General features: G+C 29.8%; 1 protein-coding gene across 1 annotated transcript; it reads left to right on the forward strand.

Moving 5' to 3' along the window:
* Positions 1-558: 558 nt before the first annotated feature.
* LOC123299032 (facilitated trehalose transporter Tret1-like) lies at positions 559-10,801 on the forward strand. Its single transcript, XM_044881169.1, has 2 exons — positions 559-729; positions 9,404-10,801. The coding sequence occupies exons 1-2, from the start codon at positions 660-662 to the stop codon at positions 10,732-10,734; spliced, it is 1,401 nt and encodes a 466-aa protein (XP_044737104.1). The 5' UTR covers positions 559-659; the 3' UTR covers positions 10,735-10,801.
* The last annotated feature ends 3,727 nt before the right edge of the window (positions 10,802-14,528 follow it).

A 14,528-nucleotide genomic window follows, 5' to 3' on the forward strand; every position in this document is an offset into this window, starting at 1 on the left:
ATTTAACTCGTATGACGTTGCTCCAATGACATAAAATGTAGCTGACAATGTCCTCTGCATTTTTTATTTGAAAAACTTTTCCATTAAACCAATAGATTCCGAGAAAAACGCATTCCAAAATTTTTTTGGATTTTCTCAAAAACAGCGGGACAAAAAATTTGCTTAATTTTTTTTAAAGTTATTTACATGCCCCCTTAACGATCTATAATTTCAGATTCACCATTGAAATTTTTTCCAGGTCCGGCCTTTTTTTCGTCTAGATTGACTGTATCATTATTACATCTATGGATATACCTCTAGTTACAAGCACTGAAATCTAAATACATGTGGTACCCACAACAATAAATTTAATAGTTCACTTTAAAATTATATAAACTAGCAGCATAACATTAAAAAATTTATTACCATATATATTATTGTTATTGTTTGTGTACTTAATTGTTGGAACCCACCTAAGTTTAATAGTTTATTTTACTCTTGTTATTCATATTGTTATTTGTTTTCGTTTATTTGTTTGTATCTTTTCAAATAAATAATGGTGAATACATAGAAAATTAAAAAAAAAAACACTTTTTATTTTAATATATTAATTGTGGTGTGGTCAATATTTTAATCAGCAATTGGATTAAAATATTTGACAAAAAGTTATTTACAACAAGATGATTATATTTGGTAATATTCAAAAACATTTCTCCGGAAAATTTATACAATGTTTGGCTTGTTTTATAGGTAATTATAACATTTTTTTAAAACTCATTTTTACACTTTGAACATTCGTTTTTTACACTCGAAACAAAACACGTCACATTTTTTTATACCATGCATATATGTAAAATGCATGGGGTATAGTTAGTTTAGTCCCAAGCTTGTAACGCCTAAAAATATTGATATTGGTGTTCATAAAATCATCTAATTAATCAAATTCCGGTTGTCCATCCGTCGATTCGTCTGTGAGCACGATAACTCATAAACGAAAAAAGATATCAAGCTGAAATTTTTACAGCGTACTCAGAACGTAAAAAGTGAGGTCGAGTTCGTAAATGAGGAACATTGGTCAATTGGGTCTTGACCTATGGGTCCGTAGGAACCCATCTTGTAAACCGTTAGAGATAGAACAAAAGTTTAAATGTAAAAAATGTTCCCTATCAAAAAATAAACAACTTTTGTTTAAATTTTTCGTAAACATCACTGTTTATCCGTGAGGGCCAAATTAGGCGTAAAGATTTGTACAAAAATTTGAATTATTGGGATGTAATGGTTTATTTTAATGGTTTTATGAGTTAGTTAACCTTTCCTAAAATCCCGAAGGGAAAAAAAATTCTGTGGCAAATTTGTGAGAGAGTTTCAGTAACATAGTAAATCGTACATACCTATTTTTGTAAATATTGTAGTATCTGTAAATTGAAACCGGTGGAAATTTTAACGTTAGGTAAAGAATGTACCAAATATATTTCCCTTAAGTTTTTTAACCCAGATACCATAAATGATTACAAATAAAATAATTACACTTACAATTTTTGAGAAAAATATTGTGGACTAAGAGCCAGCGCTTGCCAGACATACGTTAAAGTATAAAAGCTGAAATTTTTTTTGCGTATTCTCACTGGTGTAGGGACCAATCTTTGGGGGCTACAAACCTTGACTAACGGTTCCTTCGGTAGGTAGCAGGTAATCAGGGGCGCAGTACCCGAACTCTCTCACGTTAAAGTATAAAAGCTGAAATTCACACAGAGTGTTCAAATGACCATTTTAAGTCAATATTGAAAAAGACACTGTATGTAACACCTTACGCAATGAAAGTATTTTTCCCCTACTGATTGAGTGTCTAGTATATGATTTCATTCGTGCAAGTGATCTACAGAAGTATCTGATGGGTCCGGGTAGTTTTATCAAGGAAAACTATGCTGAAATCCTTTTAAATGTTGCAGCAACTAGTGATTTCTATGCCTTTGTAGAATGCATACTCCGAACTTGATCATTTATTATTGATCATTTATTAAATTAATTAATGTTACTAATTAACGCCAGTGTCAATACCCTGTCCTAGTCGATTAATTTGTTGTGTTTTTTTTTTAAATATTTATTTTGATTTTATATTTTCCATGTTTTAAGATTGTACAATATTTGTTTATTATTTATCTTATTTAAGAAAAACTTTTTTTATACTCAGCTCTTGTAATAAGCCGTTGGGCTTTAAATACAGAATTATTATTAAGAATAATAATAATAATAATAATAATAATAATAATAAAAGTCCGAAACAGAAAGCTTTTTCATCGCTGTCCAAGATGATGTGATAGTCACGCTAACTCACCAAAATTATGTATGTAAGGAAGCAGTCTACAACACTATGTGCAGAGCGTGCAAATCTCAGCCGGAGACGCTGATGCACCTCATCTCGGCAAGTCCTTCTTATGACTCGAACACCTGCATACATCGCCATAACGCCCTCCGCGCGCTATACTACTTCCTGAGCCATGCATTATCATCTGGAATTTCTCGTTCCCAACTGCCAGGCAGCTCTCCCCTACTAAGCCTGATATAGTGCTCCAGGATGTCTCATCCAAGACTACGTACGTCATCGAGTTCTCTGCGCTCACAGAAACGAATATAGCCTCGAAGAAGGAGCAAAAACGGACTAAACATCATGATCTTCTACAAGAACTACGACAACTACACCCTGGCTACTCAGTCAAAATGGTTGTTCTCATTTCAAATTCCGGTCTGCAGGTCCCATCTTCGTTACCTTATCTCTGCCATGCAGAAGGCTGTCATCATCGGCACCATTGAGATCGCATTGGACTGTCTTCAAGTAACAACCCTTGAAGTTCTTTTATATTTTTCTGCTTGACCAGGACATCAGATAGACTAACGTACCCATGACTCGGAAAACAGACGGACCTACGGACTTATTTTGACTCAAAAATAGATTAAAAACATGTATTACAATTCTCATTCTCAGTGAAAATTTGCCAAAAAATTCCCCATGCTTGGATATTAGAAAGTTTTAGGTATGCTATAATATCGGTGATTTCAAGGTTATAGTAGTAAACACAAAATTAAATAGGTAAATATCTAAAAAGAAATTAAATGAATCAAATATTAGTTAAAAAATGACAGTACAAAAACACAATAATAAATCATAGTGGAAAAATACAATAATAGTAGTATCATAGATTTATAACAAGCATCAATAATAATTTCATTAAAAAAAAAACTTTTAACAAAAAGAAAACCGACTTTAAAAGAAAACGATAATATTGACAGAACAGTTTGCTACATTAGCTTGGCTGACACCGACTCCAAAAATAACATTAACTAGATTATATTATTGTTATTTTTTTACTTTTTAGTGCATATTAATTTGTTTCGGAAAAGTTTTTCGAAGTCGGTTTTCTTTTTGTTAAAAGTTTTTTTTTACTATGTGATTTTTTGTGAATCTGAAGTACACTAACTAATTTGTCACTGAAAAAAGAATAATCGAAATCGGTTGGTGTGATATAATGTCGTGCATAATTAATGCAAATTTAAGACTTTTATGGTTGTCTCATGGATGCCGTTCTCAGAACTGGACCAAAATGAAATTGGACCACACGGGAAGCACCAACTTTCAAATAGATAACGAATCATCAAAATTGCTTCATCCAGTCTAAAGGTCTGAGGTAACACACATCCCAGTCTAAAGTTCTGAGGTAACACACATCCTAGTCTAAAGTTCTGAGGCAACACACATTAAAAAAAAATACTGTCGAATTGAGAACCTACTTTTTTTTGAAGTCCTAGTCGGTTAAAAAAGGAACATTAACAGTAATTAATAATGCTTAAATCAAGAAAAATTCATAAAAACGAATATTAACAGTAATTAAGAATGCTAAAATCAAGAAAAATTTCATAAAAACGAACATTAATTAATAGTGCTAAAATAAAGAATACAATTTAAAAATCAAACTATTAGACGAATCATTTTAGACGAAAAAAGTGTAAAACGAAGAATTTTTTGTACCTCAACCTATCGAGACAATTTTTTTTTTAAATGTTCAAGAAGGTCTATATATCAAAATCTATATCTAACTTGGTGCCGCTAAAAAATTTGGCCAGAAAAGGGGACACTATTCATAAGTCATGATTTCGATATACATCCCCCTCCTGGAGTAATTCGCCCCTCTCGTACAAAATTGCAACATTCTGTAAATATTCAACAAAATGGACCAAAAAAGTATACTCGGAGGTTTTGGGGACACTAATCACGATTCCGAAGAGTTAAATAAAATTTATATAAGTCATCATATTTTGGATTTAATTTTGTTTTTAGTATTATATTTAATCAGAACTTATCAACTAAGTCAGGGGGGGGTGGGAGAAGTATCGAATTTCTAACTTCAGAATCGTGATCAGCGACCCCAAAAATCCCCGAGTATACTTTTTTGATTCATTTTGTTGAACATTTACAGAATATTACAGTATTGGGTCAGCGGGGATTACCTAAGAAGGGGGTGTATATCCACATTTTAACGTCGGAATAGTGATCAGCAACCCCGAAAAACTCCGAGTATACGTTTCAGACCAAGTTTGATGCAGATTTTGATATATGGACCATCCTGATCATTTTTAAAAAAATTGGCTCGATAGGTTGAGGTACAAAAAAATTCTCTTTGTAATGAGAAAATGATACGCCTATATGTAATAATCATAAAACAATTTTCAGTGTTTACGCTATCAATTAGTGTCTTTTATACATCTGTTTATGAGTTTTAAGTACAAAATTAGAGGTCCATTATGGGAAAAAGAAAATGAGCAGAGAAACCTCCAACTACGATGGTACATTGCTTGCTTGGTACATATCACCTATGAGAAAAGATTAAATTCAAGCTAGAATAAAATAAAATTTGACTGTCGGAGTGTACCGGATTATTGGACGTTTGGGTCAATTGAATTGTCGGATTAGTGAGATTGTACTAATAAGTGATATTACTTATAATATAAATTGTATATTAATTGATGTCAATGAAAAGAAAATTGTTCATGGATGATAACAAAATTGAAAAAATAAATAAATTAATAACAAATCACTAAAAAATAAAAAATTAATGAACGATAAATTTGTTTTACCTCAATTTAAGATAATTAAATTCACATTGACTGACTATAGTTATTATGATCTATTTAATTATATTATAATTACAAGTTAGTGCGCAAATTGACCACCAACTCATTATCTCTACACTTCACATGCCTAATATAATCGGCGCGTCAGGAATGTTTACAATTTATATAAGGGATTTTTTGACAAATATATGTATAGACATATAATTTCCTTTTTTCACAAATTTCATAATTATATGATTTAATTACATCGTATAAAATTCCATCTTGTTACACATCAATAAATTTAAAAAAAATAAAAAATTACTAAATCGAATACAGCACAGAAAATTAAACACTGAAAACAGGGTTTTCTACTATATACGCCAGTAAAATCTTACAAAAAACAAGTGAAAACAAACAATTGGCTGAGTTAATTGTTGAAATACCATGCATAGACAGTGTTGATTACTCTATCATATTACACATACATACACGTCACACATATATGACTGATATTCCCATCCAACAATACATATTATACAATTTACGCCTAATTTGTGCCCTCACGGGTAAACAGTGATGTTTACGAAAAAAATGTTTCAAACAAAAGTTGGTTAGTTTTTTATAAGGAATATTTTTTATATTTAAACTTATGTTCTATCTCTAACGGTTTACAAGATGGGTCCTGAAAAATAAATTTTCATGTTATTTTATCATTTCTCCGTGCGATGGCGTTACGAAAGCGATGTGTTGACGTCACTCGTTTGAATTTAAAGTTTAGAAAAACCACTTTTAATTGTAAAACATACATTAAAAATTAAAAAGTTATTATTAAAAGGATATTCGCTTAGTTTACGCAGCTCTTGCATGATGAATTTTTATGAACTTGTCAAGATTTGATGACAATTGTTTATAAACAATGTTATGGGTTAGATATTTTAAAATAATTTATATAAAATTATTAAAAATTATATTTACCTATAGATGAGAAGGCTCATAAATTCATATATTAATATTAGGTACAATAATTATAGCATGTCTAGAACTATTATCATTGTATTTATGTGTTCGACACGCAACTCTGATAATTGAAATAATGAAGGACATTTGTCTATATTTACTTACCTACTGAATACTGATTCAAAATAATAAAATTTGATTTTTTTCAAATTCATCCCATTCTTATTTGGAAATATTATCTACAGTATGTTGCATTTAAGATAAAGACACCCTCATATTTTCTTATTAAAAGAAAATTATTTTTGCATTTTAATTTCAATATTTTAAAAAATATTTACCCGAAACTGCTAGAACATCTTGAGCCTGTTGCTAATACCTAAATAAAGTTAATTGGAAAGCGGCAAGCATTAATTTTAGTTCCCGGGGTATTTTCATCAGTTTTTGTACTTAATAAAACATAAAAAGGAAGGTCCGTTAAGCTTTGTTTGCATCATAGCTTCGCCAATTTTTATGCAAATGACTTGAAATTTTTTTCATTTTCAAGATATTTTATAGTTCTTTAAAAAGTGCACGATATAGTTTTCACAAAAAACGTCAAATTTTTCTATTATTTGACGTTAAATACTCCGAATTTCAATCGCCAATAACTCGGAAAGTATTGACTTTTCGAAGTATGTTTCATTGACTCTCTTTACTTAAAATTTACTATATCGATTTCCGTTGTCATTTTCAGCATAAATTTTCCCACCCCCGAAAAAGGGTGGCTACCACCCTCTGGGCAAGATCGCACAAATTTTTGTTTTTAACTTCTTTAAGTAAGCTTTAAACAATGCATTCGCACAGTTTTTATAAAGATTCATTGACTTTCTGGATTCCTGGATTCGGAAATTTTAAGATATTTATACCTTACGGCTCTCTGTTATAGATAAGAAATTTGTCGAGTTCTTACATGCTATAGCACACTAGTTATAAAAGTTCATTTTAATTTTATAAGATATTTTTTATAAGATATGTTCCTAACAAAATCAACCATAGCTGCATACCTTCCCCTTCGTTTCTTTTTCCCTATCCCTTATAATGACATGTTCTGTACAATATTGTATTGTTTAAAAAAGAATTAATAAATTGAATTGAATTGAATTGAATAACTAGTGTGCTATGGAATGTAAAAACTGTACAAATTGAAAATTTTTTTATGTTTTATGATTGATAAGTGACAAAAACTTCAATTTGTATAGGAACTCTACGTTATCTAACCGCTTTGTAAAAAACAAAATTTCCCAACAAAAACTGTTAGTTTTTTTATAAATAAAAATGAAAAAAAAAAAAAATTTTTTTAGTTTCGCTCTAGGTATCTGTTTTAATTATCAGAAATTGAATACAAAAATAGACTTTTGTGTACAGATAGATTTTAAATGACTATTAAAAACAAACTCAAGGTCCATATAGGTTGTCCCACTTAGATCTGAACAATTTTGGTTGAAAAAATGTTTCTGCTTCTAACTTACCCCACAAAATATAACTCAATGAAGACTAGCTAAGTGCTTGACTATAAAGTTTCTGACTAAAGAGTAAGCAAATATAACCACACAAAATTTTCTCATCCTTTGTCACTATAAGGTATTGACAAACCTTCCTTTCGTTAGAAGCCAAAGAGGCTTGTTGGCAAAATGTAGTGCTTTGCCCTTGCTCTCGTTCCTCGATTAAGAGGCACAAGGCGAGGTAAAGTTCAAAATATTAATCATCGTAACTTATCGGGGCAAGGTGAGGTATATTATCCAAAATTTATAAAAAGTTATACTTTTTTGTCCTTAAAAAAAGAACACTAATGGAAACTGTAATTTTTTAATTTGGTAGATGACTGACAACGAATTTGCCACATTACCTACCCATAGACTTGATACAATAACAAAATATGAAAGTAAAATTAAAATTGATTAAAAAACAAGAAGAGGTTATAGGCATTCATAGATTGTTGAACGCCTCTTTCTTGCAAAACAGACCATTCTATGCGAAATCTCAATACCCATATTCAACAATGGCGTTACTTTTAAAATATCTTACTATTTGTTTAATTAAGAGTTTTAAACGTTCATATTTTGTGAACTTCTGAAGATTTTCAAAAATTAGAAAATTGAAACAAAGAGATGAAAATTTATAGGTAGCTTCAACTAGTGAGCTTTATGAAAAAATTTTGGAAAAAATGAAAAAAAATATTTTTCAAATATTTTTCACCTATTATGCAGGTAGCACAACTTTCTTTTGCTTGCAAAACGTAGTTTCACATTCCCCTAAGCGGTCCAAATAACATACTGAAAAATCAGCTATACATCGCCTTCCGGCTGCCATTTGTATTTTCTGGAAAACTTTTTTTTCAAAAATTTTTCATAAGGTTCACTAGTTGAAGCTACCAACAAATTTTCATTTCTTTCACGAGAAAACAATGATATTTACGAAAAATTGTTTCAAACAAAAGTTGTTTTTGTTCTATCTCTAACGGCTTAGCATAAGCAAAACTCAAAATTTTAAATTTTCTGAAAACCATGAAAATTTTTCTATTATCTCAAAAACTATTAGACATACGAAGCTGTGAGTTAGCTTGAAATGTTCAAATTGAATACAAATGTTTCAAACATAGATAGGTATAAATGAAGCCGACCATGGACACACGTTTCTACATGTAATTGACAATGATTTGTTTCTCCTATTTGATCTATTTAATGCGAAGTAATTATGCTTAATTTGTATAAAATTTATTTGTTAATATTTATCTAATATAATGAAATAATACACCATTGCATTGATTTAAATTCCCCCTTCGAGTTCAACCGATAAACTTACACATTATTTATTATTAAACTGTTCGTATGTATGTAATTATTTATTGAATAGATAGGTACGTATTCATATCTTTTGATTATCTCTTTTCTTAAGGGGTTATAGTCATATGAAGATTATCGACATTTTTAAGTATTTTCTATGTTGCCCTCAATAAAATGACCTGAAATGACCAGTTAACTAGAAGAGTCTGTATTGTAATCTGACCGTATCGCACGCTGTGCTCTGTTTATATATTTACAATCAATTGTTCCCGTACAGTCTAGCAAATTCTAGAACTGTCCCGTATGTTCTATTGCATATATTTTACTTGTAATTGTTACCGTACAGTCTAGCAAATTCTAGAACTGTCACGTATGTTCTATTGTTTATATTTTACTTGTATAAGTTTTCTATCTCTGTTTAAGTAATATAAACCGATATTGTATCTTTTTTTTTTAAATTGTCCAAAGATTATTTATATTTTCGGGTTAATTGTTAACACCACATTACTATACTAAACATTTTTCTTTTGTTTCAGCAACAATTGCATGTTTTGATGATGGCTTATTAAATGTTTGGCTATCACCAGTGATTCCAAAATTAGTAGCAGAGGATTCTGAAATTCCAATAAATCCAGACCAAGAATCATGGCTTACGTCAATGGCGTTAATATCTTTATCAATTGCATCCATATTTTCAATCAAAGCTGTTCGATTAATTGGAAACAAAAATATAATTTTGCTGAGTTGTATACCAGTAACATTGTCTCTGTTAACAATTATATTTGCAACATCAGTCGCTGAATTATATATATCCAGATTTTTAGCGGGAATATGTGACGCAATGTGTTTTGTAAGTGTTCCTGCATACATTGGAGAAATTGCAGAACCGTCTATTCGTGGTATATTATCAACAATTATCATGACATCGCTAAATTTCGGAATTGTAATCACATATTATTTTGGTTATGTACTGCCTTTGAAAACGTATCCATTGTATTGTCTTCCAGTTCCAATTGTAATGTTTGTTGTTTTTCTGTTCATGCCTCAATCACCGTCTTATCTAATATCAAAAGGAAGAGTTGAAGATGCTAAAAAACAGTTAGAAATGATTCGAGATTCCGATATAAGCAAAGAATTTGAAGAAATTAAGTCAAATATTGAAAATGATGTTTCCGTACTTGAGAATTTTTTTAATTTGTTCCGAGTGAGAGCTAATTTAAAAGCTTCGTTAATTATTCTTGTGACAGTCTTCATATGGAATTGTTCTGGCATTATTATTATGGCTATGTATTTGCACACAATTGTGTTGGAAGCGCAAGTCAATCTTCCGGAAATCATTCCCATAGTGATATATTCTTTTGTACAATTTTTGTCAGGAATTGGTTGCACTTTTATTGTGGATCGATATGGAAGAAAACCATTATTATACATTTCATGCGCTGGCACAGCCACATGTTTATGTGCTTTGGGAACGTATTTTTTCTTCAAAAATATGAACTACGATGTTGAATCAGTGACGATTTTACCATTGATCGCTTTAATTTTATATGTATTTTTTGCAAGTATTGGCTTAGGAAATATTCCAATTGTGTATACATCAGAATTATTTGCATATAATATGCAAAATTATGGCGGTGCAATATTATGTATAAGTTTTGGTGTATTTGGTTTGGGTGCAAATTCACTATTTCAAATAATGACAAATCATTGGGGTATGCACATAATTTTCTGGACATTTGCTGTTCTTACCTTAATGGGAGTGTTAGTTACATATATTTGGCTACCAGAAACTAAAAATAAATCAATTATAGAAATTCAAGAGTATTTAACAGCCCCAAAATCTAAAAAAGAAATGACAAAATGTTAGAAACTTCCTGATTGAATATGCATATATTCTCGACGAGCTGAAATTTTTATGAAAAAAACTTTTTGTCGTAAAATTATAAAAACTTGTTGCATTATAATTAAAAGTTTTCCAAAAAAATAAAACTCTTTAATATATTGTAAAGTCTATATTTTCAATTTTTTGTGAAATTTCTATTACCAAAAAATATTTAAAAAAGTGAAAATAAATAATTGACTGAGTTAAGTATTGAAATACCCTATATAGACAGTGCAGAATATCAGTGCTTGTACCTATTATTTTTATAAATAAAATAAGTTTTAAAAACTAAATGATTCATGTAGGATAAAATGATAGCCATTTTTCCCAAAAATTTTCGAAAATTATTCAAGGAGTTTTTGTTTTTTGGTATCTATATGCTTTGAAACGATTTTTTTAACGAAAAAATTTTCAACCTTCGAATTCCATAATATTATCGATTGGGTTAAATATGAAATTGAAACCAAAAGACTTGCCATTTAACGCTACCTACTTAAAAATTTTCAACTCTCTATTTAATATGAGAAAATAGAAACTTCAGTTTTGCCCTAATTTGGGCCCTCACAGGAATTCAAAGATTTTTTACAAAAGAAATTTTCAAACAAAAGTTGTTTATTTTTAGTCAAGGGACAATTTTTCAATTTAAATTTGTGTTAATTCTGATACGGTTTAAAAGATGCGTTCTACATTGCTCGTTCAAACACTAATAGTCATTTTTTACGTCCTGAACACGCTATAAAAATTTCAGCTCGATAACTGTTTTTTTTTTTGAGTTATCGGACGGACTGACATACGAAAATGGACTAATTAGGTGATATAATAAATATTTATACCAAAATTTTGTTTTTAGCATCAATATTTCCAAACGTTACAAACTTGGAACTTAACTTATTATATTCTGATATGTTTCATATAAACTTATAAAGGGTACAAAAAATAGCCTCTTTAATCAAATTCATTTAATATATTAACCAGTATTTTTATAACTATAGTGTGATAAAATAAAAAAGGCTAGATAATATTGAACTTTGGATGTAGGTATAGAGTGGGCCATCTGTTGATTTCATTTTGGAGTTGCCTTATTCCAAAGATTGCAGCTGTTAATTATCTATCTAATACCTATAGATATAAGCTCAGTTAAGGTAGTACGAACGCCAAGGCAATTTTAAATTTAGGGTTGAAATTATTTGTATCTTATTTCCAACTTTGATGATGAATTTTGTTATAACTTCATAAATGTAGACGATAACTAAAAATAAAATTTTGCGATATCTGCCTTGGTTTTCGAAATATCGAAAGCTAAATAATTAAACAAAATTTTCAATTTTCGATATTTTGAAAATAATTTCAGATATCGAAAAATTTTATTCTTACTTTTATTTTAATATTGTCAAGTTATAAAATAATTCGCCATCAAAATTGAAGTTTTGGAGAAATCTATGAAAACATATCATCCATCTACCGTTTTACCATAAAACCAATGTTAAATATGCCTACTTTTGAAGTCATTTATTTATTTAAATAATCGGACAAATCCCTTAAAATTTTCAGAATTGATTAAGACTTAGTCCAACTTCATATAAAAAAAATCAAGCTTTTTATTTAAAATTGCCTCGGTGCTCATACATCCTTAAATAGCTCTACTGCTGGCTTTCCAGAAGCTTTTGTTTAACCCAAGTTTCAGTGTACTGTACATTTTTGCAACTCATTTTTACACCATCGGGAATTTATGAGGCTGTTGTATACCTCGCGCCTAACATACTTATCCGCTATGTTCACATTATCAGGAACTTTTCCTGGTAATGTGAGGAGGCTGAGAGACTTTTTAAAGGGGTCACATGGCGTAAGTTGACGAATACATGTTCAAAGCGATACTTAAAGTTCCCACTACTATAAAGTCTCACAAATAAATTTCAACGATTTATAACGTACACAGTCGAATATCCGTATAAGTAATATTTTTGTGCTTCCATCTTTAGTCTCATAATGAGGGAAATTCTCTTAATTTCAGAAGGGCTTGAAAAAAAATTGTATAAGATAGGTTGAAAAAATCTGGAAATTCATAATTCGAAAACTATTGATGTTTTAATTATCGAGTAGGTACTGATGAGTTAAAAAACCTAATAAAATTTAATCCTGTTCAAAAATTTAATTTTTTCTATTTGTTTATAAAAATTATGAACACATCTTATAAGCCAAGCAACTTCGATATCTGCCCTCACTACATAAAATATTTTAAGAAAAACTTTGATAAAGGCATACTTTAAGCATCCATTTCAGTCGAATTCAATTGATGCTCCACACTTATTCAGCTACAATATTATTAAAAATAGTTTAATTAATTGTAAATAAATTATTTTTTTTTAATTAGTTTATAATAAATTTGTAATAAAGAAAATTGCAAAATATTTTTCATCTTGTTTTCAAATTTCCCTAAACTCTTTATTAAAGGTAGTTTTTGATTGGTTTACTACCAAACGAACTTTTAGCTATAATAGATTAAAATGAAACATTGATTTATAAAATTTCAATGTACCTATGTAGAAAAGGCATTCGGCGGTATCCCAACCTTGAAAGTGGAAGAAAAATTCGAAAAAATCGTAAAAAATTATTTGTTTCGGAATTTGATGAAACTCAGTTTATAAGGTAATTTTGACCCAAGAAATTCAAAAATCGAGTTTATTTGGCGATTGGCCGAGTAATTTTCGAAAAAAACGATATTTCGGATCGATTTCCGGTATTATCTCGAGAATTATTCGCCCAATCGTTAAATGAAACCGATTTTTGTATTTTTTGGGTCACAATTACCTTATATACAGAGTTTTATCGAAATTGGAGACGATAAATTTGTATCGATTTTTTGCAATTTTTTCAAGGGGTACCCCTTAGAAAAAATCGAAAAAATCGTAAAAAATTATTTGATTCGGAATTTGATGAAACTCAGTTTATAAGGTAATTTTGACCCAAGAAATTCAAAAATCGAGTTTATTTGGCGATTGGCCGAGTAATTTTCGAAAAAAACGATATTTCGGATCGATTTCCGGTATTATCTCGAGAATTATTCGCCCAATCGTTAAATGAAACCGATTTTTGTATTTTTTGGGTCACAATTACCTTATATACAGAGTTTTATCGAAATTGGAGACGATAAATTTGTATCGATTTTTTGCAATTTTTTCAAGGGGTACCCCTTAGAAAAAATCGAAAAAATCGTAAAAAATTATTTGATTCGGAATTTGATGAAACTCAGTTTATAAGGTAATTTTGACCCAAGAAATTCAAAAATCGAGTTTATTTGGCGATTGGCCGAGTAATTTTCGAAAAAAACGATATTTCGGATCGATTTCCGGTATTATCTCGAGAATTATTCGCCCAATCGTTAAATGAAACCGATTTTTGTATTTTTTGGGTCACAAGTACCTTATATACAGAGTTTTATCGAAATTGGAGACGATAAATTTGTATCGATTTTTTGCAATTTTTTCAAGGGGTACCCCTTAGAAAAAATCGAAAAAATCGTAAAAAATTATTTGATTCGGAATTTGATGAAACTCAGTTTATAAGGTAATTTTGACCCAAGAAATTCAAAAATCGAGTTTATTTGGCGATTGGCCGAGAAATTTTCGAAAAAAAAAACGATATATCGGATCGATTTCCGATCGATTTACCTATACCAAATTTTTTTTCGTAGCATCAATATTTTTAAGCGTTACAAACTTGGGACTAATTTTAATATACTATGTATATTGCATATACATGGTATAAAAATAATTAATTAG

Source organism: Chrysoperla carnea, chromosome 4, assembly GCF_905475395.1.
Source record: "Chrysoperla carnea chromosome 4, inChrCarn1.1, whole genome shotgun sequence".
Taxonomy (NCBI): domain Eukaryota; kingdom Metazoa; phylum Arthropoda; class Insecta; order Neuroptera; family Chrysopidae; genus Chrysoperla; species Chrysoperla carnea.